At 39.1% G+C, this 25,645-nt stretch overlaps 1 protein-coding gene across 2 annotated transcripts in view; it reads right to left on the reverse strand.

The window, feature by feature from the left end:
• Nucleotides 1-25,645, reverse strand: part of arl15a (ADP-ribosylation factor-like 15a) — a 184,587-nt gene that overhangs the window by 81,188 nt on the left and 77,754 nt on the right. For both annotated transcript variants that reach the window (XM_082168800.1, XM_082168801.1), the window contains exon 4: nucleotides 11,060-11,268. In XM_082168800.1, the coding sequence (XP_082024926.1) occupies nucleotides 11,060-11,268 (209 nt within the window). The remainder of the gene's footprint in view (nucleotides 1-11,059; nucleotides 11,269-25,645) is intronic.

Here is a 25,645-nt window from a genome sequence, read left to right on the forward strand (position 1 = left end):
AAGAAGAGTTACAGAGATGAAGGTTTGACCTGTGACATCCATTTCCCCACACGTGAATCGACAATGACAAAATAGCTAAATGAAACCAACTGTCCTTCAACATCTGGTGAATTTAAGAAATGTAACCCTGTGGGAGGATGATACTGAGCAGGGATCCAAAAAAGTTAACTAAGACCACCCACATAAAAATATGGAAATGGTAATAATAGTGAATATAACATTATAATAATTGTTCATTGTTATATTCTTAGTATAATTATTATTAACAAGTTTGGTTTAAATATTGGTGGGAACACATTTTGTTTTCATGTGTGAAATTATTGTTGAGGTTCATGTAAAAGACCTTAGATACTGGAAAAGACTTGAGCCATATAAAATTCAAATAGCTTGTGTACATTATTATGTAAGACCATTTTATTCATTCCATATTATAACAGTCGACTGTCATATGATCATAACCAGAGATCATATTCCAGAGCCTTTGCTGCTTATCCTGTGGCTGAATGTAAGAATCCTGGATTTCATCATCTTGAGTCACTTGTTACACTGAAAGGTGAAAATGTGAACCTGACTATTATGCATTACTCAGAGACTCACAGGTTAATCCATCTCAAGTGATCCAATGAATGTTGTGTGACCATTTACATTTTACTATTTTACTTGAGATGGACTGACCCTCACCTCATCATCACATAGTGAGTCAGTGTGAAACCATGAGAATAGTAATTAAAGGAGTCATGAACTGGATTGTTTTATTATTTTATAATGTTGCCTGGGGTGCCCTTATAATGTTAGTATGATTTTTACATAAAAAATGGTCATAATTTATAAATAAAAGCCATTTTTCCAAGCCTGATTTCAGCCTCAGATTTGAACGCTCTGTTTTAAGGGGCGTGTCTGCTGTGAGACTGCAGTGCAAACGCCCACTGCTGTGATTGGCTGACATGCTTGCATATGAAATAGCTAGTATTATATGAACTCTCTCGAAAACTTTTACTACGTTTTTACTATTACAGCTATCGAGATTAACAAATCGTGAAAAGTATCGTTTAAAGCATTATATTTAAATCTATTCCATCACATGAAAGGTTGCAGCATGATGAGCACTGACTGAGCAGAAGACAGACAGTCTGTTGATCGCGTGAATAAAGATCTTATCATTGCAACGCAATTTTTGTAAAATGTTTAGCACAGACACCTAAGCCAGTGGGAAGGGTTGTAGGAACCGCTTCATTAAAAATGAATTTAATCCACTGGTCCCTGATAGCTTGGTCCGTTCTTGGGAGAGAAAAAACATTTCCATGTTGATTCTGGCAGTCAACAACAGAGCAACTCACGTGTGCACCACGTTTCTGCATCTTTCACGGTCAAGTGCGTACTTCGAATCGGAATCCCGGCGCTCGACTGAATATGAGGGGGAGAGGGGTCTGCGGTGTCCATATATGGTATATCCTGCGCCAACTTGACGTCAAGTCGGCGCAGAAATTAACATCACGTATTTGAGTGCGCGTGCACGTGGGCTGGTTGACGAACCCAGGGGTAAACAAACGCTTCACTTTTAAATATCGGCTTCCCGGCCAGTGTATAATCGTTAGGCAATCATAACATACATTTTTTCTCGTGGAAAAGTGAAAATTACAGGTCATGACTCCTTTAATCTTTACTAATAAATGAATTCAACACTATCTACAAGTCAGTTATAACAGGGATTAAATTACCTAAAACGTTTACTACAGTTTTGTATTTATCAAATTACTTCATATCATAAAAATTAGACCAGTTCACTACCATATGAGGGGGGATGTTGCTCTAGTCTAGACTACCTCATTAGATGGGTCAACTAGACAGTATGTGGTCAACCAGACCACCATTAAAGCTTCTAACCCTTTCTTCATTCAATTGGAAAACCAGACAGTTCCGTCTGGTGTATCCCACTGCCAAATCAGTTCAGGTCAACTGAGAGATTAAAACAAAAAAAATACAACTCTTCAGACAGGGTCAAAAAGATCAGTGATCAAAAGAGGAGAAATACCCCTTGTTAAAGAATATACTGTATCAATCCATTGATTTAACAGGACCCAACAATACATACAAAAAACAAACACAAAAACAGAAAATTGTGGTATTTACTCATCGTTTCTTCTAAGGACCATAGATGTTTTTCACTAAAATCATTAGTGACTCCCACCATGTCAGGATGTCTCAAATCTGCTCTACATGTGGAACTGGTGGACCATCAAAAATGGTCCACCAGAAAAACATTTCTAGAGCACACAAATAGTACATTGGTGGAACTTAGTCATAATGACACCATTTTTAGAGACTTTAAGCATTTTTTTTTTTAATTAAAAATATTTAAAGAATAATACTAAATTAAACAATTGGTGACTAATAAGGGTCTTCCCTGGTTATTGCTAGGCCTACATGGTCTGCAGAAATTTCACTAAAAATAATGCACCAGATATTTACTGAACCAAACTCAAAGCAAAGAACTAAGATTAAAACCGAAACGTGGGAAATTGACACCCCTAGTGTACACACACACGCACATAATAAACATGTACAGATATAAATATACAAACAAGTAATAAACAATGAATACCGACTTTCTAAAAAAGGTTGTACCGTAGCGTGAGTAAAACATGGCTTCACTTCAACACTACAATCCAGGACTGTACTCTCCAAAAAAAGACCATCTGCTAGAAGACCCGATAGGACAGGAAATATTCTTCTGCATGTGCCAATGGAATCACACTATCCACATATGATTAACAAATGAAGAGATGTTTCAGACTTGGAATGAAATCCTGTCCACACTAGTCAAGACGTGCAGAAAAACAAAGACATTTCTGACCTGAAGTTTCCAGAATAGAAAGCTAACACACAAGGAAAGAGCTGGATTCATGCAATTTCCACATCCACACAAATCTTTTGGAAACAAATGACACATACTAGCCTTGGTTCCTCAGGGAACATGAATGTCAAACACAGCAGATCTTTATGATTAATTATGTGTTTGAGGCAGTGGGTGCGTGAGGTGGGAGAGAATCGGGGTCTGTAATCTGAACTGTTGAATAGTTGAGTCGTGAGGTTTTTGCTAGTATGAAAAGTAGACAACACATTCTGTAAACAAACACATATTTTGGCTGAAAGTTACAGCACAAAAAAAGTCCCAAAAGGTAGAGCTTGAATCCAGCTTGATGGCACAGTTGCTTGTGTTGTATTATTTTGTCACAAATTCAATTGGTAAGCAACATGAGTTATAAATTTGGTTCACTGAAACCAGATGTGAAGTAATTCACTCCTTACAGACAGCATTTTGTATAGTCATCTGGACTGTTTACACTTGGTAAAGGGTGATTCGATCGAAAGTGGTCAGCACTGAATACAGGTGTAAACAGGGTCCAAAATGCTTAGTAATCTGATTACTCCAACCACATTCACAGACAGATGAAAATGCAAGCGATTATATGAGACAGGTTGTGTAAATGCTAATCCAACCTAACCCAGACAACATCAACGGACTGCCTACTTGCCTCTCTATCAATCACTGTGCTTAAAGAAGTGCAGTGTCCGTAACCACATACTTTTAGAATATGCAGTTTTCAACTAAGAACGTACTTTTTGACCGTTGATGAAGTATGTTCTGAAGGAATACAGATGAGTAATATCAATTCCTTGTACATACTACATTGTCCTTTGACTCGTACATTCCCAGACCAATCAAGAAAATAATTTACTGACCATGAGGAACAACTTTCTTGGTACCTGTAGCCTTTTTTGAATTTCATGTACAGTATATTGAAAATTCAAACTCATGTGATGTGCCGCTTTATTGAAGGGAAGTGTAGATATTTGCATGTAGGGAAAGTTTTAAACTTTTGCAGTTACATGCAGTCTTTTAAAGCTGCATGTAACTGCAAAAGTTTAAAACTTTCCCTACATGTACTTTCCCAGTAATAACTTATTGAATATTTGAAAAAAACACATGAAATGTATTTTTACAAAACGAGAGACCCTCCCCTTATAATCTGATCAAGCATGTTATCATCAGGTGAACACGTCAACCTATCTCACTTGACTTCAAACGATGGACGGTTATGGATTTTTCTGATAGCCCATGCCAATATCCTAAAGTAGTGTGGATGATGACCAATATAAAGCAGATATATGATATCACACTATTTATCTAAATAACACAAGTTGCAATGAAATTCATCTATTTATACTTTTCAAATATTTCATATTCAAAGACTTGATATAAATGCATATATGCTGACAAGTATTACAGAATTTACCCCTTCTGTTACTAATAATAGAAAAGCAGACACTATAATACTTTCACATACCTTTTAATTTATTTGTTTGCTGCTAACTCATTAGACAGAACTATTAACAGACAGTAAACTAATGAAGACAGAGAATAGGTGCTCCTGTGAGCCTGTGCTCAAGCACTGACGTTCAAAAAGCTGTCAATGGCTACGTTTATATGCAACCAAATAATAATCGGATTGATGGCTCAATCAGACTGAAATGCCTTCATGTAAACACCTTAATCGATCCGACTGAGCTCGATCGGATCGGAAGGGGTAGTTTTTTCTTTTTCTAATCCGATCAATAGGACATGTAAACACCTGATTGGATTGAGAACCGAAACAAGAAATGGCATAATGACGTATGATGCGTGGAACAAGCTGTTGTTGTTGTTGAATAAAGTGTCAAATGACTGTTGCGTCATACTAAAATTCCCCTACCACTCATCATCTGTGAAGTGGAGCAGGACAACGTCCCACCAGTCCGTTTCATACTCTCATCCACAGACGGCTGGTTTTGGGCACGGGTAGGGGCATGTTTACTGCGTGATAAATATAAGCAGCACGGCACAAAGGTTCATATGCTCATTGTCTCCTAATTAAGACCCGTAATAGAAAAGTAGCAATGTAGGAGATATGTGCAAACAGTGGAAAATTCTGTATATTCGTGCAATGTGTGCATATCAAAAACTCAATTGCGATTTTATGCTTGTGACAAACATCAACCCAATCACTTTATTTAGAGTTCATGTAAACACTACATTCAGATTCATCAATCGGAATGAATTAACTCTGATTGAAACAAAAGTTGTGCATGTAAACATAACCACTGTAAAAGCCCAGCTATTATCACTTATCGGGTGATGCAGATGATTTAAAAAAAAATTTAAATATCAGCTGATATCAGCTGACAACTAGATCAGATCATCCGAAATTGATCTGGAGACTTACAGGGTGATGTTGTCAGACCTGTGAAGTAACCTCTAGAAAATCAGCACAGACTCTGTGTGGAACTACGGTTGATTTCCTCACAGTTGATAATATGATGTCTTCTCTATCCTAAGATCAGTTCCTCAGCCCAACATTTGCGCATTCATGCAGGAACCTTCATAAAACAAGAAACAGTGCATTGGGGGAAAACATCCACACAGCGCGCTTTGTTGAGGTGTTGTATCAACATATGACGCCCCTCTCTCTGCTCACTTCCTCCTTGGGCCCCAACAGCAGGAGGTTGGTGTCAACAAGGAATTCCGTCCCATGAATATTTCCCTCCTGAAAAAAAGTTGCACACAGGGCCCTAGTGAGGACTTTACAGGTCCAACGAGTCTTTTAAACTTCACTGCGGCAATGTAAAAATGAGAAGTCGCCAACATTATGCCATAAAACGATACCGGGCAGCACTAATAACTAGCTTGCAACAACACAGAATGCAGAGTGTACACACTGGGTTCTGCTATGCTTGGGAAAACCTAAACACAACTTATCTTTAAAACTATTTACCAGAAACAAATAATACCTGTTACATATATCAGCATAAAAAAATATTTCAATGTACAAAACATCTAAACCAGTCTGTCTGTAAACAGCATTTAGTGTGACGTGAATCAACTCACCATAGTCCAGAAAAGTTTCTCAACGGCTTAAGATGCTAACGTCACAACGTTCAAATGAAATTTTAGCCTTCGACTTTCTGATGAAAGCTCAAATCCGGTCAGTTATGACAGATGGCAGTGGCCCTTCTGACAGAAGAATCAGAGTCAGTTGTGTAGCTGCTCAGTGGGCAGTGATGACCTGCTGATTATACATCATGACTCAGAGTTTGAAGGGTGTTTAGTCTCTGCAGCTCTCTGGGCAGGTGACTGAGCCTTTGCGGTAAACCTCATGAGTTTGGATCATGTTCTTTTAACCACAAATTCACAACAACACCTGCTATACAACAACAAAGGACATCTTACAACCCCAAATACGTCTGAGAAGAATTTGATTATTATAATGAAATCAGATGGCATGGTGCACAACAATTAAGAAAGTTTAATTAATCTACAAAGATGAATATTCTAACTTAGCTTGTCCATCTTTATCTAACCCTTTTCTCACATGAAGAGTTAAGCAAACAATTTGTTTGTACACACACTGAGAGACATTTAGTATCTTTCATTTAATATTAAGTATGCAAGTTCTGCACGAAAGCACCTCAACAAGACATCTGGATTATTCATGATGGCACGTAATGCTTGAAAGGTTTGTTTGAACTAAGATTCAACTATCTGAAGCTTTTTATTATGGCGAATCTTGAAATGTTCAGGTGCAAGCATTTCAAAACCTCCAAGAGAATGTGAAGCGCTTCTGCTTCAAATAGATGTGGAACAAGATCCAAAATAAAACATGTAAACATTTAAATGTGCAATCTTTTAAATGAAAGGAGTGTGTGGGGGGGCAAAGAGGTGAGGGAGAAGGAAGCGAGAAATCCAACTACAAATGCCAGTTCCCCTCTCAGGGATCAAACCTGTCTCGGATATCCTGCTCTGCTATTCCACCTCTCTGCTTTGATGGGTCAACCACAACCACACTCTTTCTCTCTTGCCTCTCTCTCTCTCTCTCTCTCTCACAAACACACACACACAAAAAAAATTACAAGCACAGACAGCATGAAAGTTCAAATTAAAGCTTTCAATCTTCGCAAGTTTGACTTCTATGATACCATTTAATGTATTTATTAAAGACAAAAAATAAATATTATAAAAAATATATAAAAAAATATTCGGAAGACAAAAACCAAATCACAAAACAAAAACAAAAAATAATGCAACAAAAAATAATATCACAACACAAAAAGAGGTGACAATTCGAACACTGTACCTCCCTCAGATACCTAGGACAGTTAAAGGACACTCTCTTCCACACACAGATGTAAACTAAGTCAGGCCATATCCCATTCAATGCGATTGCCAAGTATGTCAGAGATAAGTGAGGATCGACCTGTTGGACTCACTGTGACAGGTCACACAGTATGCCTACAACAGGAATAGAGATGACACCACAATCAAATAAAAGGCCTGTGGCAGAGCTCACTGCCTCTCTAAGCCAAACTCACGTGGCTCTGGAAGTGTTTGCAAACAGCTAAAAGAGGTCAAGCGCTGTGACTTCAACTTCTAAAAATAGACCAACACATGGCAAACTCCCCAGTAATGTGGTTTGCGCTGATCAGATGCAACTGACCACATTTATGAGCTTAAACAAAAGAGGGGTCTGTGTGGTCTCTCTCGGTTGACCACCAACTGAGTGAAGTCAACACCAAATACAAGAGTTTCCTCAGTATGCACTCACACAGAACATGTCACGCGTGCTTGTTAGTCAATATCAGGATATCTGCGGACCGGGTGGCATACAACCCTATAGGCTTATACATTATACAAATCAAAGGGGACCAGCGTCTAAGTCTTTGTTATTTTTCATTAGTAGTTGTCAGTAAAATCCTCTCTGACATGCTAAGCATTCCAGCAGACAATGTTTGTAATTATTTTATGCCTGTTGCACACCAATGCACACACGAGTAAAGTGTGATACTCACTTCCATTGTCAGGGCCTAAGCTTTCAAAAACCTCTCCAGCATATTTCCTTATGTCAAGAGTTGGCAACAGGCTTGTCTGAAATACTTTGCAGGCTCCTTCTCTCACTGCCAATTGAGTTCTCACTACGACCACAATACGAGCCTCTTCAGTTGAGAGAGTCTAGCAGGGAAACACAAGTAGAAAGTGGAGGTGGCTAGCCAAAACATCCCACACCGAACACAACCGCACTGGAAGAAGGCAGGTGTCACTTTCACATGCAACCACAGTGAGTAAATGCTCTTCCCTTTACTTAGGCCAGTTTCACGGCGTATGCATAAGCAGCGTGTACTATAAGCAAAGCTGCAATGCGACATTTGACAAATTGTCAATAGAACTGCATTGCTATGAGAAAGTTATTTTCTGGGTTACTACTTTCATTTACAAAGGACATGATGAAATGTTTTTTAGGAGTGAGTTATTGAGAACTACTATACCTGAATCTGCTCCCAAACCCCAAAGTAGCCTTTATATGCGGAACTTGTGTCAAGCCTGACATTGGTGTCTTTTTTCAATCAATAGATTAGTAGATTTTTATTTTATTAAAAAACAAACCTATATTGCAAAATATTGAGGTGATAAATAGGTCTAAAGAGTTTATTTTTTTACATATCTATGTTTTATTTTCCATAGATAAAGACTTATTTGCAGTGTGACAAATACAAATATTATAAATAGGTGTAAAATATTACCTGGAAAATATTATCTTCTAAATTCCACCCACCATTAAGGGAGTTGTTATGTAAGTGTATAAGTCAAGTTAAGTCAAGTTTATTTGTATAGCGCTTTTCACAATACAGATTGTATCAAAGCAGCTTCACAGTATTAAATTAAAATAATACAACAAAGTTTGTTTCAAGAGGAATTTATTGATTGATAAAATTAAATTAAATATCCCCAACTGAGCAAGCCAAAGGCAACAGTGGCAAGGAACCGAAAAACTCCATCAAGTGACCTAATGGTGTCCTAAAACTCCATCAGGTGACCTAATGGAGAAAAAAAATCCTAGGTATGACCAAAAGCCTTGAATTTAGTGATCTTAAAGAGCGCGATGGATTATAGGGCGATAGAAGATCCGTTAAATAGACTGGAGCTAAGCCGTTTAGGGCTTTATAAGTCAGTAGCAATACCTTGTAATTAATACGGAACTTTATGGGTAACCAATGCAGTGATGATAAAATCGGTGTTATATGATCATATTTTCTTGATCTCGTAAGAACTCTAGTGGCGGCATTTTGGACTAACTGTAGCTTGTTTATTGAGGATGCAGGACAACCAGCTAATAAAGCATTACAGTAATCCAGTCTCGAGGTCATGAATGCATGAACTAACTTTTCTGCATCAGAAACTGATAGCATATTACGTAGCTTAGCAATGTTTCTAAGGTGGAAAAAGGCTGTTTTTGTAACATATGAAATATGATTTTCAAAAGACAGGTTGCAATCGAGTATAACACCCAGGTCTTTTACTGTAGAGGATAAAGTAACAGGACATCCTATGATGTTAAAGTTGTATTGTGCGAGGTTTTGCACAATACATAAGCCTGAAAAGAAACAAAACTATGGCTGTCAATGTAATAAAATAATTTGTATTAATTTCATGATATCTGTAGTCTTTACCAAGTAGAATGAAACTGTAATAATGTCAATTTTGGTGATTTAAAACAAAAAAACGTTTTAATTTAAAAAGTCACTTATTGTGATGGGACAGAATAGACTTGACAGGAGAGAGAGCCCAAGACTCGAATTTGGGTTGCCCGAAGCACAATCGTGCTATATGTCGGAGTGCTGCCCACGAGGCTATCGGCTCCGACAAATTTTGTGAATTTCAACATATTTATTTAAATGTAATTTCATTTAAAATTTACAGCAGACACAATAGCACTCCCTTGCGGCCCCCAGTGCTTTGAGGCAACATGCTGTATATGCATATAAGAACAGCAAAATAAATGTGCTCTCCAGGTCATAATTTTCCAATTATGAGTCACATTTATCAGCCAGTGATATAATCTGTAGTTAGCAGCAGGCATTTGTTTGGTTTCTTGAATTGCATCACAGACAACAGCTTCTGTGCCAGCTAAAAGGTGCCAAAAGCAAGATTAACGGAAACGATCTGCATAATCAAGAATAAACAAAAAAGCTAACAAAATGTGATGTTTACAAAAATGATGGGAATCAATTGGGCTGACGATGCCCTGTCTTTCCTTCACATTTAATAGTGTAAACTTAAAAAAAAAAAAAAAAATTCTTTAATTATTATACCTCAGCATTGTTTAATAAGACATTCCAAATGTTTACATTATGACTGGTTTAAACGGATTTTAGGGAAAATATCAATGTGATTTAGGATTTTATGATTAGGCAGTTTTATTTATTTAGTTTAATAAGTAACATTTTTATTAAATTAATCCATGAAATTAATGTGACACTAGTGGGTTTAAACAGCACTTTGTTTTAAACCACTGCTGACACATTTAAAAATAATTTTAAATTTTTTTATTTTCATCTTATTTATTAATTTTATTAATAATTTATCAGTGATTGACAACAAATATTACTTGTTCCAAATATTCAGCCAAGCATGTTGAACTTGTTGAAATGTGACATCAAAGTTTAAATTCTGGCAACCTGTAAAAATGTGTACTCATGGTATGTACATAGATTGATAATTTCCTGTCTCGGATGCATAACTCCAGCACCAAACTGTCATACTTATGTCCATGTCTAGATTTAATACATACTTGGAAAACTTAAAGTGCCTCCTGCAGCATACTTCCTCCTGAGGAGAACAAACTCTACCGGGTTTTCTCAGCGTGTGGAAAAAGACTATTAGTCAGCCAGCCCACGTCACAGCATGTTTACACCATCAGCTCTGGTTCTGTGATGCAGTAGGGAGGGGGAGCTCCACACAACATCCTATCCCAGCCCTGGTCAGTCATCTTCCAAAACTGACCATAAACATCAGCTCTTATTACATGGCAACAGGACGCTTTCCAAAAACCACGCTTCCCATTGCTCAGTCCAAACACTTCAGAGAGTGTGTACAAACAGAGGCCAGCAACCCTCAACAGCAGCGAATCACAGAGAAGATGGTCGGCACTTAACATAGAGCTATATTTGGTGTGGAAAGTTACCATACCTCCAACACAGAGCGGGCAGCTGGTGAATCCTGGTGGTTGGCGAGAATGAGGAAAGGAAGGCTGCACAGCTGAGGATGCTGCATGGCCAAGTGGAGCTCAGACCGGGAAGCCTCCATCTCTTCATCTGATCCAGCACTATTGAGGACAAACACTACACCTTGGGAACCTTGATAATATCGGCTCCAGTATTTCTTGATGGTCTCAGCTCCTAAAAAAAAAGGGAAATAGTAATGATGTACCATGTGACCCTCTGTTCATATACGATGATAAGTAGGCAAAAATCAGAAGTGAAATATTGGCTCCCTTTCAATTTACGAGTGTAATTTTGAATTGAATTAGCTACGCCCTACAGGAAGACGAACTGAAATTTGAATTCAAAATGACAGGAAGAAGAATATATAGATTTGTAAATGAAAATAAAATAAACACAGATAAAGCATTCTGTGAAAACCTTTTTTTTTTTCATTATTTGCAAACATGTTAATAGTTCGTATTGAAAAACTTTGATTTTCTAGCTTAAAAAGTTATTCATTTTTATTTTACTTCCTTGCATTCAAATTGCAATTCTGTATCCTGTTTGCTACCTGAATTAAAATTAAATTCAAAGGAATTGAACTGGGATTTAAAAAGGCATTTTAACTTTTTATTCTGAATGGCACACAACCCTGGTTTAAAGCCATTACAAGTCTTTCATTTCTGATGCTAGTAGGTTCACATTCGCTTCAAATCTTCGGTCTTGCACAAATCTGAAATATTCATGGGGATTTACATGGCGGTCTCACTGAACAAATCATGTAATAAAATATTCCTCATCCTCTTTCCTTATAGCAACAGTCTATGACATAAATCATATTATGCTGTTGCAGTGCTCCTCTTGATTTGGAAAGTTTTAAAATGTTTCAAAACGAATCCCTTATACTTAGAATACTAAACTTGGTCTGATTGGAGCCAAAATAAATATGAAAGGAGGAAAAAAGGACATAAATCATCAAGCATTATTCTGTCACAATAATCACAAGTCAAGTCATGTAACTGTAAACAAATCTGGTGAGATCTTGACGCAAGTTTGTAGAAAAAAAGTGTTCTTGAAGTCTCAAAACAACATTGTTTAGCGGAAACTGCAAGAAATAAATCACACTCATCAGAAAAGAAGCATTTTGTTTGACTTGCAATAGTGTAAAATAACAGCACACAAGTCTCCTGGGGAGATGTGATATGACAGTGTGGTCACTTGCTCAGTGTTTTCTAACAGTTCAAATATCTCAATGATTTGGTTCGACCATCTCAGCAACCGATTTAGAGTTTGAGTTGAACTTTATTGTCCATTCTGTTTGTCAGAGAGCGGAAATTTGTCTTTGACACTGGTGACAGATACATTCACATTAATGCTTAAAAACACAAGCCACATTAACAGCACAAACACAGAATTCACAAAAATTATACTATTAAACACTAATTAAATTAAACTACAATTAAACACAAACTACAATTAAAATAAGTGCAAATGAATACAGTACAGATGTAGATAATGAAATGAGAAAATGTATTTCCATTATATAATAAGGGATTTAACGATTATATATAATTAATTGTCAAGACAAATCGGTGTCATCACATGTATGACAAACATGTACAAACCGGTTTGTATTATCACAGAAATGTCTGCTTAATTTACCTACATCTATTTCAAAGAGACTGAATAGAGTTCAGTCTATCAGAAAGACATGGTTCTGCAGCAAGTTTCTCTATAGAGTAAATGCTCAGGACTTTTTAGGAACTATATAATGTATCTGGGTTTCTCTTGGTTGCCAGCTCAAATGTTTTGCTGGTTCCACATATGGTTATTTTTTTAGTGCTATAAATTGATGTGCATATATTTACTATGCCACAGTAGCTGTTTTTATTACACGACTCTCTGGAACACTTGATTCAGATTTTGACATTCTGCAGTCAAATGCTTATATAGAATGACTGCTAAACTGTATATTTGATCGTTGTCGGACAACCGATTCCCACAGCTGTACATTGCAGCGCTCCACTGCCTAATTTTTTCACATCACAAAATAATTTCAACTCAAATGTCAATTAATTTATTTATTTGGCAAATGGCCATGTAATAAGCGGGATAATGTACAGACAGACAATCGTAATGGCAAAAACCTATCAGGGCTTATTGTGCAATAATTATCCTCTTACTGTAGGTTATGCCTTAGGTGTAAGTTTGCTGTGAATGAGCCCTACATGTTCACAAGATGAATCATCCACTAATATCTCGTCTTCATTTACACTACAAAACCTCATAGGTTTGAGGGCATACAGCTTTTTTTTTTTTTTTTTTGCAGGGATGCATAAAATTGATCAAAAGGGACAGTAAATATATTTATAATGTTACAAAAGATTTCTATTTCAAGCAAATGCTTTTCTTTTGAGCTTTCTATTCATCAAAGAATCCTGAAAACCGTAATATAATTCCACAGAAATTTCAAGCATCACAATAGACCTTATTCAGAGCAGCGCCATGACAGGTATGAAAGCAAGGCTGTTACGGATAGACTTACCGTGTTTTCAATAGCATCCGCTGTAAAAAGCTGTATAAAACTCCTAGATTACTCATTTTCCACAGCTAATATTTTCTGGAGTTTTTGTCAACTGAAATCTCTCAGAAAAATATTTTTGCAGTGTTTCGTCAGCAGAACAATTCAAAAACACATTAAATAACAATAGTACAACCCACTGAAGAGATGTCTATCCCTCACAGCCTCGCTTCTATTCCCATTAAAAAAATCAAAGATGGTGCTGCTGTGAATACGTTCTATTGTTTTCAACACTGATACTAATAAGAAATGGTTCTTGAGCACCAAATCAGTATATTAGAATGATTTCTGAAGCATCAAATGACCCCGAAGACTGGAGTAATGGCTCACAGGAATAAATTACATTTCAAAATATAGCGGTTTTCTATTTGAATATATTACAAGTTTTACTGTATTTTTGATCAAATAAATGCAGCCTAGGTAAGCAAAGACTTCTTTTAAAAACATTTTAAAAAATCGTACTGATCCCAAACTTTTGAACTATAGTAAGTCAAGTCAAGAACCTCACTTCAGACCATCATCCAGATGATTCACCACATTTACTGTTTCCCAAAACACACTTGGAATAACAGCAACAAAGTACACACAAGCTGACTGCATAGTGTAAAAGTAAGTAGAAGTGTCTGCAAAATATAATCTCAGGCAGCATCTGATGACTTTTTTCAGCACTGATTTTGGAGCAAATCATTTGAATTCTTCTAAATGGATTTAAACATGGAGAAATGTTAAACAAAGCTGTACACCACTTAAGTTACTGCTAGGTGAAATCATGGTCAAATTAGACAAATTCTTGATAAACAAAATGATCTGGAAATATGTACATTCTGAGGAGTTTTCTGTGAAGTTGAGTGGGTGAAGATAGCAAATAGGCCTGGTCATGCATCCTTAATCATGCAGACTTGAAAAAATTCTTCCCAAATTCCATCAGCACATTAAATGTGCAGCAAGGGGGAAAAACACCTTGGACAAGGCATACTCAAATGTCAAGAAAGGCTACAGGTCAATTCCACTGACTCATCTGCTTTTAATACCAGCATACACCCCCTTAAGAAGGAAAGCTCCCACCACTACCAAGACTCTGAAAAAATGGCCAGATGGAGCCTCTTCTCAGCTCCAAGACTGTTTCGAAAGAACCAATTGGGATGTCTTCGACAATCAGGATTTGGAGCTGTACACATCAACAGTACTCTGCTATATTAAGAACTGTGTCGACAATGTCACTGTCGACAAATGCATCCGGATTTACTCCAAGCAGAAGCCCTGGATGACTAGAGAGGTCAGGACCCGCTTAAAAAAAAAACGTAATGCTGCCTTCAGGTCCAGAGATAAAGCCCTCTACAATGCAGCCAGAGCTAACCTTAAGAGAGCCATCAAGGGTGCGAAAGCAGAGTATAAAAGGGAGATTGAGGACTAATTCACACACAACGACCCACAACGACTCTGGCATGAGATTCAAAACCTCACAAACTTAAAAAGCATTACTCAAAACCTCTGATGCTAATGCCTCATTGGCAGAAGAACTTAACTTCTTTGCCCGCTTTGAAGTGAGAGTGACAGAGACGGTCACACCACCCACACCCACCCTCAACAGACATGCACCCGCATTTTTTATACAGGAACACAGGGTGAGGAGTGTGCTCAGAGCTGTTAATACAAGGAAGGCTGCAGGCCCAGATGGAGTGACGGAAAGGGTGCTTAGAGAACGTGCAGACCTCAGTCTTCACAAAGATCTTCAACCTGTCCCTGTCAACAGCCACCATCCCATCTTGCCTGAAGTAAGCAACAGTTATCCCACTACCGAAGAAAACAGTCATCAGTGGTCTTAACAACTACCGCCCGGTTGCACTTACCCCAGTTATTATGAAGTGCTTTGAGAGGCTGGTTCAACAGCACATCAAAGCCAGCCTCCCAGACACCTTTGACCTACAGTACATCAGTTCGCATTCAGAACCAATGGATCCACAGAAGATGCCATCGCTACTGCCCTGCACACAGCATTGCTCCACCTAGAATGCCAAGGCAGCTATGTGAGGATGCTTTTTATTGACTATAGTTCAGTATTTAACACAGTCATTCCTGACAGGCTGGCAGCCAAACTGCTGGGCTTAGGTCTTTCCTCATCTATCTGTCACTGGATTAAGGACTTCCTGACCAACCGCCCACAGACGGGTTAGGTCCCTATTCCTCCTCCACCTTTATTCTCAGCACAGGAGCCCCACAAGGCTGCATGCTTAGTCCACTTCTCTACGTCCTTTACACTCATGACTGCACCCCCACCCATTCTATCAACACTATCATCAAATTCGCAGAATTCCATAGTTGGACTCATCTCAGGAGGAGACGAAGCAGCTTACAGAGATGAAATTCAGAGATTGACAGAAAGGCGTGGGGTAAATAACTTGGCCCTGAATGCTTTTAAAACCAAAGAGATCATCATTGACTTTCGAAAGCACAACACTTCTTGGGCACGACCATCGCTGAGGATCTCTCCTGGAGCACAAACACCTCAGCAGCAGTCAGCGATTTTATTTCTTGAGGATTCTCAGAAAGAACCACCAACAAGAGCAGCTGCTAGTGTCCTTCTATCGCTGTTCCATCGAGAGTGTGATAACCTACTGTATCTCTACGTGGTACACAAGCAGCTCAGAGGCAGATAAGAAAGCTCTCCAGAGAGTAATCAACTCACACAAAAAAATCATTGCCTACCCTCTGCCTTCCCTAAAAGAGCTTTACACTGCACGCTGTCTCAGAAGAGCAGGAAACATTTTAAAGGATCCTTTCCATCCGGGTCATCATTTGTTTGAATTGCTACCCTCTAGTAAACGATTTAGGTCCATTAAATCGCGGACCAATAGACTCAAGAACAGTTTTTATCCCAGCGCCATACGGGAGTTGAACACTGCCAGCACACACACACATAAACTGATAAATGCACCAATCTGATGGGGCATGTTATATCTCAACCTATAGAAGGTTAACAACACCCTCTGTATATTTCAGTGTGTATATGTTACATTATACTATTTAAATGGGGTTGCATTCTGTTGCACTTACCTCTTTTCATTATAATGTGCAATATCATGCAGTACTTACTGCGCACATTTTTTTTTTTGCACTATTTGACTGTCGCCTTGCTTGCACTGGTTTTGTGAGCATTGTTTTATATTTTCTTTGTGTTGTCTTGATTATGGCATATTGTTTATTGATGTAGTGTACTGTATATTGGTTATTATCGTATTGTTTCTATTCTACTTAAATTGTATTATTTAAATGTTAATCCGCACAAGCTATATGTGATGGTACCTTAAGGATTGCATCAATTTCGCTATACCTTTTGTGGCGGGAGGAGCAAACGACAGACACAGTGGGAGTGGTGTCAAGCCTCGGAGAGGCATTTATAAACAGAAATAAAACATAAAATGTCCAAAAATGGGGAAAATGAAGTGTTAAAACAAAAGGGGATCTGGTGTCCTCGTTGTGCCAGGGAATAGTGAAGGATGGGTAGTGAAGAGAAGGGATGGGTCCAGGTAAGGGGGCAGTGTCCGGCGGTTGCACGCGCTTCTCTCTCTGGTCTGAGGGGCGGCGAGGGGCGGCGAGGGGCGGCGGCTTCAGCATCGCGGCTTGTCCTCTTCATCCATGACAACTTGAGGAGAATAGTGACCCAGCATCCTAGCCGGTCAGCAGCATCACGCATGGATCTCCGTTCGGACCGCGGGTCTGGCGTCTCACAACTCCCTCGGCGCGGGAATCCCTCCGCGTTCCCTTTCTGGACCCACGAGGACACCAGTGTGCATGCACAGGGAAGAGACCGGTCTCTCTCTGACCGGTCAAAGAGACGCGCTCAGCATTCAACAGCGGTGGTGATGAGGCTTCATTATCTTCAGGTGTGCCTCATCACACACCGCCAATTCTCCTCTTCAGCGCCCCTCCTCTCCAATCACATCCACTCCAGTCGGGAACCTGGCCGAAGGGCGGCGAATTAAGGGACGGGGTGGCGCTGATCACTAGGGAGAGGCAGTCGATCCACCACATTTTGTATAGTGACAATAAAGAATCTTAAATCTGTTTGGATCTGTGATCACATGTCCCATACCCATCTATCATGATACTGACATCATCTGCCACCTATTGGTCAATGGCCCTGTCAGAAAGTCAAATGTAAATTTGATGGGAAAACATACTCAGAAAACCAGAGTCATTGATGTTTCTGTGAAGAATCTCAAGACATAATTCAAAACATATTCTGGTTTCTTCAGACAGAATAAAGGAGTACCCGCTGTACATATGATGTTGCAGGGCACCATTATGTAAGACATATGTGAGACTAAAAATGAAATTTAGCAAAAACTATCTTCTTCTCCTAGGACCTGTTATCTTGACCTGCCAAAAGAGATGTAGATATGTTGAAACAGTCTGTCTTGGCTGCTTGTCTGTCCACATCTCCATGGTATAGTGTTTCATCTTAACTCATTAAATGTCAATCATTTCAGTCTGGATCACATCAGAAAGCTTGAGTTTTGAAATGCCTTTCCACAGCTCAGATCCGGGTTATGGTATTTAGCTCGAAACCATCTAACAACAGGCAGCAGACAGTACAAACAACCAAGCATAACAGAGTCTTAGGTTTCTTTTCTCTTTAAAGGGGACATATCATGAAAATCTGACTTTTTCCGTGTTTAAGTGCGGATCCCCAGTGCATCTACCAACTCAGAAAACATGAAAAGTGACAACCCAGTAACTTTGTCTTGGTAAGCCTTTCTCAGGCAAGCATGTCAAAAAAATAAGCCAATCAGATTTCGCCCCCCTTCTGACGTAGGAAGGGGATCTTATAATATTATTAAGATTATAATATTACCGCCCCTTAATCTGCACGTTTCCACCCACGGTGCCACAATTTGGTTTTCGCAAGCGACAACAGTGTAACCAGTTCTAACGTAATGGCAAAAGTTCAAGCAAAGCATGCAAACTGTTCTGTCTTTGGCTGCACAGACGAGCACAGAACACTATTTGACCAAAAAAATGTCACAGCTGTCTTATAAAGACCACAGGGAACTGTGTCTACTTGTGTAAAAGTTCAACATGACAGTGCATGCAAGTCGATGAGATGAATCAATGTAACAACTACATAAATGTATCCACTTACCATTCAGAAACGTCCAGGTGCAGTCTCTCCATAAGGCCGCTACTGGTTATTTCTGAGATTTTGGATGAGTACGATTATTTGCGTGTTTTGTTATTTCCGCTGTCTTCGAAGCTCGTTTAAAGGATCGGCCATCTTCTGAAAGGGGGCAGGGAGCAGCAACTCATTTGCATTTAAAAGGACAGGCACAAAAACTGTGCGTTTTTGCTCACACCCAAAAAGGGGCAAATTTGACAAGCTATAATAAATGATCAGGGGGGTATTTTGAGCTGAAATTTCAGACACATTCTGGGGACACCATTGATTTATATTACATTACATTTAAATATAAATAAGTAAAATACTTTGTACATCATAAATAACATTTGAAAATATACTAAAATAGAAAACAGTTCTTTTAAATGATAATATTTCACTAAATGTATTGTTTTATTGTATTTTTGTTCAAATTAAAACAGCCTTGGTGAGCAGAAGACTTCTTAAAAAAAAATCTTACCAACCCCACATTTTTTTATGTTGGGTGTATATGTATAAAAATATCACACAGGCAAGAGTTCTGAAAATCAGTGCAGCATTTATGTGAGTGATTTTGCTTTTATACACCAATCTAATTAACAAGAAGTTATTATAAAGTAACTTGGGTTTCAGAATAAATTTGGTCGGTTCACATTTTTTGGTTGGCGGAGAAAAAATGAGAAAGCCAATGTTTCATGCAACAGAGACTGGAACAGTATTTATGAGTGGTGCAAAATGACTGAGATTTCTGTTCTGCTCTGGAACACTGGAAAGATAGAAAACACGGACAAGTGATGCAAACCAATTTACCAATCACATTTGAGAATGCTGTCATCCAGAATCCTATCCCCCTCCTCAATGCCTGATCAAAAATGTTGCAAGTTATTGTGATATCTTGTTCCAGCTAATCAGAAGAGATTTTCTTTACAGTTAACACTATAAGGTATTTTAACATGAATAAATTAATGCATGAATGAATTAAATAAATAGGGCACCCATTCAAAATTCTCATCCAATGAAATGGTTGACAATAGGATTTTGCAGGGGGATAGGATAAGACAGCCAAGCCTACTTAAACTTGGAATATTTATTAAAGAGAATGATTAAATTTGAGATATGAATCTTAAATATAAAGCTATTTAGTTACTCTACTTTTCATCTGCTGTCCAGCTGGTTCAGAAGCCCGCAGAGTGACCTTCCCTCTGCAAATGCGAGACACATCGACATCCCTGATGTCATCACCATTGCAATCTAATGGAATTTTGTGGAAGCCAAATAACAATAGAATAACAGTCACCACATATTGCATTTAGTTATTAGCGTTGCATTAGTGTAATCATAGAAAAACATGACAGCAGTATGTGCCATTGCAAACTACGAGTTGTAGCACTAAATATTTAAGAAAATCTGCACCTTCTTCAGATGTGCAGAACAAAAGAAAATACAGAACCTACAAATCTAAATTTAAATCAAAATTTGAATTTGAAACATCTTCTTTTAAACCTTCAGCCTATATATAAAGAATAATGACTGTTACAGAGCACCTGTTTTCCATTTACTCCATGAAATGGAAGCTTTAGCATAAGTTCTGCCAGGAAGACTCAATTGTTACGTCACTTATTACTTTCTCATCTAACCTATCGTGTTCTAATACTCGTAGTATAAAAGATCGGTACTTACACGTCTGAATTCGCAGATGCTTTCGTCAACATTCACCTACATCCTCCCCACCACCACAAGGATGGTCCCTTCCCATACCTCCCAGGGGGTGGGCTGCGCCCCTGCCTTCGTCTTCAGGCAGGAAATGCAAAATGCATTACCCTCGGATTGCGAGTTATGGACGGGGCCTACGCCAAAGAACTTTATATCACAATACTTGCTTGCTGGGCTGTTAATAAATGTATGCTTTGTTACGTCATTTTGCTTCGAGTCTTTCTGGTAGAACTTCATAAAATGAACACAAGAACTGGCAGAACAGCAAAAATTATACAATATAACATTGAAGCTTAACATTTTAGCTCAAAGCTAATAAGATTAACACACATACAGTACATTAGCTCCAGGAGTAAAATCCAAGAGAACTGTATAAAATACAAAAATATGAACCCAAACAACAGACATTACAACCCAAACAATGTTCTAGATCATTAATTTACTTTGAAATTATGGGTACAGTATGCTATTGAGGAAACCATACATTCAGCACTAGGAATATGCTGTTAATGTTGATTCATATTCAATCTGTCTTTAGGTGAAGAAATAAAATAAAGCAAAGAACTGAAATGACTGAAAGTTGCAAAGCAGTTTTTTTAAAATAATCTGAATAAAATAGAAGCATTTTCACTAGTGGTCAGACTTTTGGACCCCACTGTACTGTGATTTGTTTTCTCAAATGTGCAGAACAAAAAATCTAATTAGAAAATCATAATTTAAAACTTTATTTTATTTAGATAGAATGTAAAACACTGCAATTTCCTTTTTATCCAGATGGTATGAAAATTAATGCTTTCCAAATCTAAGTGGTCACCTGACTGTAAGATACTCAAGTGCAAGGAGGGTGATAACGCAGATGGCTCTAATAACTACTCACTCACTGAAATACGCATGCTGATTCAGTCATTTGACATTAAGAGTTTAGTAAAAACAAAAAAACAATCAGGACACTGTTTGGTCTGTGCCTAAAAATGAAGTGGTAAGGAAATGAATAACATTGTCTGACATTCACAGCAAGGGCTATCATCACACATAAAGTCACGTCTAATCTCGTTTGACGTCAATGTCACTGGAGAGGGCACATTCACAGACTCCATTAACAGATGCCTCTTCACTGTGCCAGTCATGCCTCACACCTAACGGACATACTGCTAACACACACCGGGCATCGCTGGCCTTCGTGTCAAAAGGGTAACAGACACGGATTGCCTCTTGCCATCAGGGCGGATTATTACACGGATGAGGGAAGTTTGTTAACCGCAGCAGGATAACACACTTTAGGCCACAATCTGTGTGACAAACTGCCGACATGTCACTAAGGCAAATTCTCACTGTTCACATTCAGAACGCTCACATTCACATTCATCCATCCTGTCATTCCACAGTTTATACAGCACCAATCTTTAGCGATGTGTTCATTCTCATGCCGCCTGTAAATCATATCGATGTGATCATATTCATGAGATGAATGCTGACACAACCAGTGGGAAAACAATTTTCTTTAAAGACTTTCTAAATGGTCAATTAAAGAATTATGGATTTTTATTCAAGTAAATTGGATAATTACATTTTAATTGTGAATGCTGACTATACATTTACTAGTTTAGAAAGGAGTTTCACTTACACAACATATGGAGTGAGACATTTTTCCATCTTTTCAAGCATTAGCTTCTGATGCAAACAGAGATAGCAATTACCTTGTCATTAAATTTGAATTTTTGTTTGTTTTGTTTTTAACTCTAAGGGCTGAGACTTTTATGATGGTGGCTAAATAAAGACTCCAGGGTCTTGCCACAGTTCTTAAAAGGTAAAGCAATCAAGAAAAGAGTATGATGAAGCATGTTTTATTTTGTGAATTGTGCTGCTGAAATATACAGTTTGGGATTAGTGAGATTTTTTTTATAGAAATTAATCATTTTACTCAGAAAGGATGCATTAAGTTGATCATAAGTGACAGTAAAGACATTTACAATGTTAACACATATTTCTGTTTCAAATAAATCAAATCAGATTCCAGAATAATCAACTGTGCTAAGAAAAAAAATGCTTAGAGCACCAAATCAACATTAGAATGATTTCTGAAGGATCATGTGACACTGAAGACTGGAGAAATAATGCTGAAAATTCAGCTCTACAATCAAAGGAATAAATTACATTTTACAATATATTACAATAGAAAACAACTTTTTTTTAAATGTAAAAACATTTCACAATATTACTGTTTTACTGCATTTTTTATCAAATAAATGTAGACTTGGTGAGCATAAGAGGCTTCTTTCGAAAACATAAATAAATAAAAACATTCAAACCCAAAACTTGTGAGTACATTAATTACACAACACATGAAATAGTATATGATTACTACAATGGGTTTGAGAGCTTGGTGCAAGTCAGATATGGTGTTAGAATATAGTTCCCTTTCAAGGGAACTCGAGCTGCATCGAGACGCTATGGAAACGCTCTTCCGTGATGAAGTATGTGTATAATCAGTCCAATGGAAAGACGAGACGTCATAGGCGGGTGACGTCATCGACCAGAAAACTATAAAGCACACCTGAAAACAGACCCTGCTAGATTCTGTGCCTTCAGCCAGCGCTCTCTCTCTGTATACTGTCCCTGTCTATTTATTCTTATCTGTAATTGCAAGCACAATATTTCACAGAAAGAGATAGATATATAAAATGGCGAGCAAGCAAGATTTTAAGCGGCGTGTTGTTCCCTGCCCTCGTTTCATCACGGGTGGGGACACACATCAGCTTTGTGTTGCTTGTTTGGGAGTGGAGCATGCCCAGTCAGTTCTCGAGGGAGCTGACTGTGAGTATTGCGAGAAGCTGTCCGTGAGGACGCTCCGCTCCCGCCAGGCGTTCTTTGAGGACGGCGGTTCGGTGCGCACATCTTGGGGTTCGCAAATGGATCTGACAGCAGGGAACCAGACCTATCTCAGCCTTCACCTGTCAGATCCAGTGCTTTATCTCAGGGAGAGGCATGCACTGCGTTTTTTTCTCCCCGGGATGAGGCACCAATGCTGCGATTATCCTGTTCTGAGGAATTGGATGTCGTCAGCATTGATGCAGGGGATTATAAGAGTTCGCCATCTCATACCCATGTTGATGAGGAGCTTATGGAGGTTGTGACTCGCGCTGTTGCCAAATTAAATATTGACTGGCCAGCCGAGGAACAAGAGGAATATAAAAAGAAAAGTTTTCTAGGTGAAAGATTTACCATCTAGGTCACAGCCTCCTCATTAGGGTTTGCCGTTTTTTCCCGATCTCCACACTGAGGTGTCGAAGTCATGGAAGAAACCGGTTTCATATCGTGTTTTTAATCCTCAAACATCTAATTATAGCAATGTTATGTGTTACGGACTGTTCCGAGACACGAAGGTTTAGATCCAAGTGCAGCTTTATTTGAGGGCAATCCAGAGGCGTAATCCAAGATACAGGCAAGGGTCATACACAGATAGGCAGTCCAACAAAAGAAACAAACAAACAAATAAACAAAACAGGCAGGGACCAGAGGCAAGAGAGTAATCCAGGGAACAGGGCAAGATATCCAAAAACCAACAGACAAGGAAACCAAGAGAATGCTCAGAATTGCAGTGTAACACTAAAACAAGACTTCGCGGTGAGTGAATGAATGAACATGGTATAAATAGACAGACTAACAGGGTGATGGGACACAGGTGAATGCAATCAGTGATAATGAGGTACAGGTGACTGTGATGAGTGATCAGAGATGAGTCCGGGCAGTGAGTATGGGAAATGTAGTCTGAGAGTGAACGTGAGTGTATGATGTGGAGTGCCCTCTGGTGGCTTTCAAGGGCACTCCAGCTGGTGACCGTTACATTATGGGTATTAAAGATTATGGTTATATGACGATGCCTCAGGCTGAAGAGACGCTCGCAAGCTGTCTCTCTCCCGAGTCAGCGTCATCATTAAAAGCCCCGCCGTTACCCACCAAGCCATTAAAAGCCACTTCAGCGCTGGTGGGTAAAGGGTATTTGGCAGCAGGTCAGGCTGTGGCATGCTTTCATACTATGTAAATTTTGCAAGCATACCAGGCTGATCTGCTTAGGGACATGGATGATTGTGAGGAAGTCAGCGCTGACTTCCATATCTGTCTCTCCGGGCCACCAAGACGACGGCCAAATCAATAGGCCGGTCTATGGCAGCCCTGGTGGCCATGGAGCGATATTTATGGTTGAATTTATCTGATATGAAGGCTAGAGACCGATTTGTTCTTTTGGATGCTCCGCTTTCGCCTTCGAGTCAGTTCGGCAATGCTGTAAACACTGTCGTCGATAGATTTCAGGAGGCGAAGAAGCAATCAGCGGCATTCCAGAAGTTTCTTCCTCGCCGATCTAATGTCCTCGAGACTGCTGGGCGGGAGCAGTCTCTGCCGTCTACAAGCTCCTCGCAGCACAGAGTGCAGCAAAAACAAAGCGTCGCCACTCGGGCTCCTCCACAATCAGGGGGGCCTGGGTGGCGGTCGCAGTCGAAGCCGGTTAGAGGCAGGCAAGATCTGAGGACCATCATTGTCTCTAAAAAGGCTTGGACAAAGAAGAAGTCCTGACGCCGAGGCTATCAGGCTTCTGAGGGTGGTCCCCTCCGGGGAGACGGGTGCCCATTTCTGGGGAGCAACTCTGAGGAGGGTCGCAGCGCTGGCAGTTCGTTTGTTCCTGCTGGATTGCTGCTGCAGGGCACAGAGGTGTCAGCATCCCCAAACGATCCTCTGAGGAGGGCTATAGATAAGTCAATTCGGTTGTTCCCTGCCGGTTCGCCGCTTCAGGGCACCGAAGTGACTGTTCGACCAAATCCAGGAAACTACTGCCAAATATATCCCATTGGGTCCTGCAAAAGGTTCATTGTTCCAAAAAAGGATGGGGGGTTACGTCCTATTCTAGATCTGTGCCAACTAAACCGCAGGGTTCAGAAACTCAAGTTCAAGATGCTTACACTCAAACAGATCGTGTCACAGATTCAGTCCGATGACTTGTTTGTCACGATAGACTTGAACGACGCTTCCATGTATCCATCCATTCTCATCACAGGAAGTTCCTGAGGTTAACTTTCGGGGGCAAAGCGTACCAATATCGGGTTCTTCCGTTCGGCCTAGGTTTATCA

This window comes from Leuciscus leuciscus (assembly GCF_965113295.1).
Source record: "Leuciscus leuciscus genome assembly, chromosome: 5".
Lineage (NCBI taxonomy): Eukaryota > Metazoa > Chordata > Actinopteri > Cypriniformes > Leuciscidae > Leuciscus > Leuciscus leuciscus.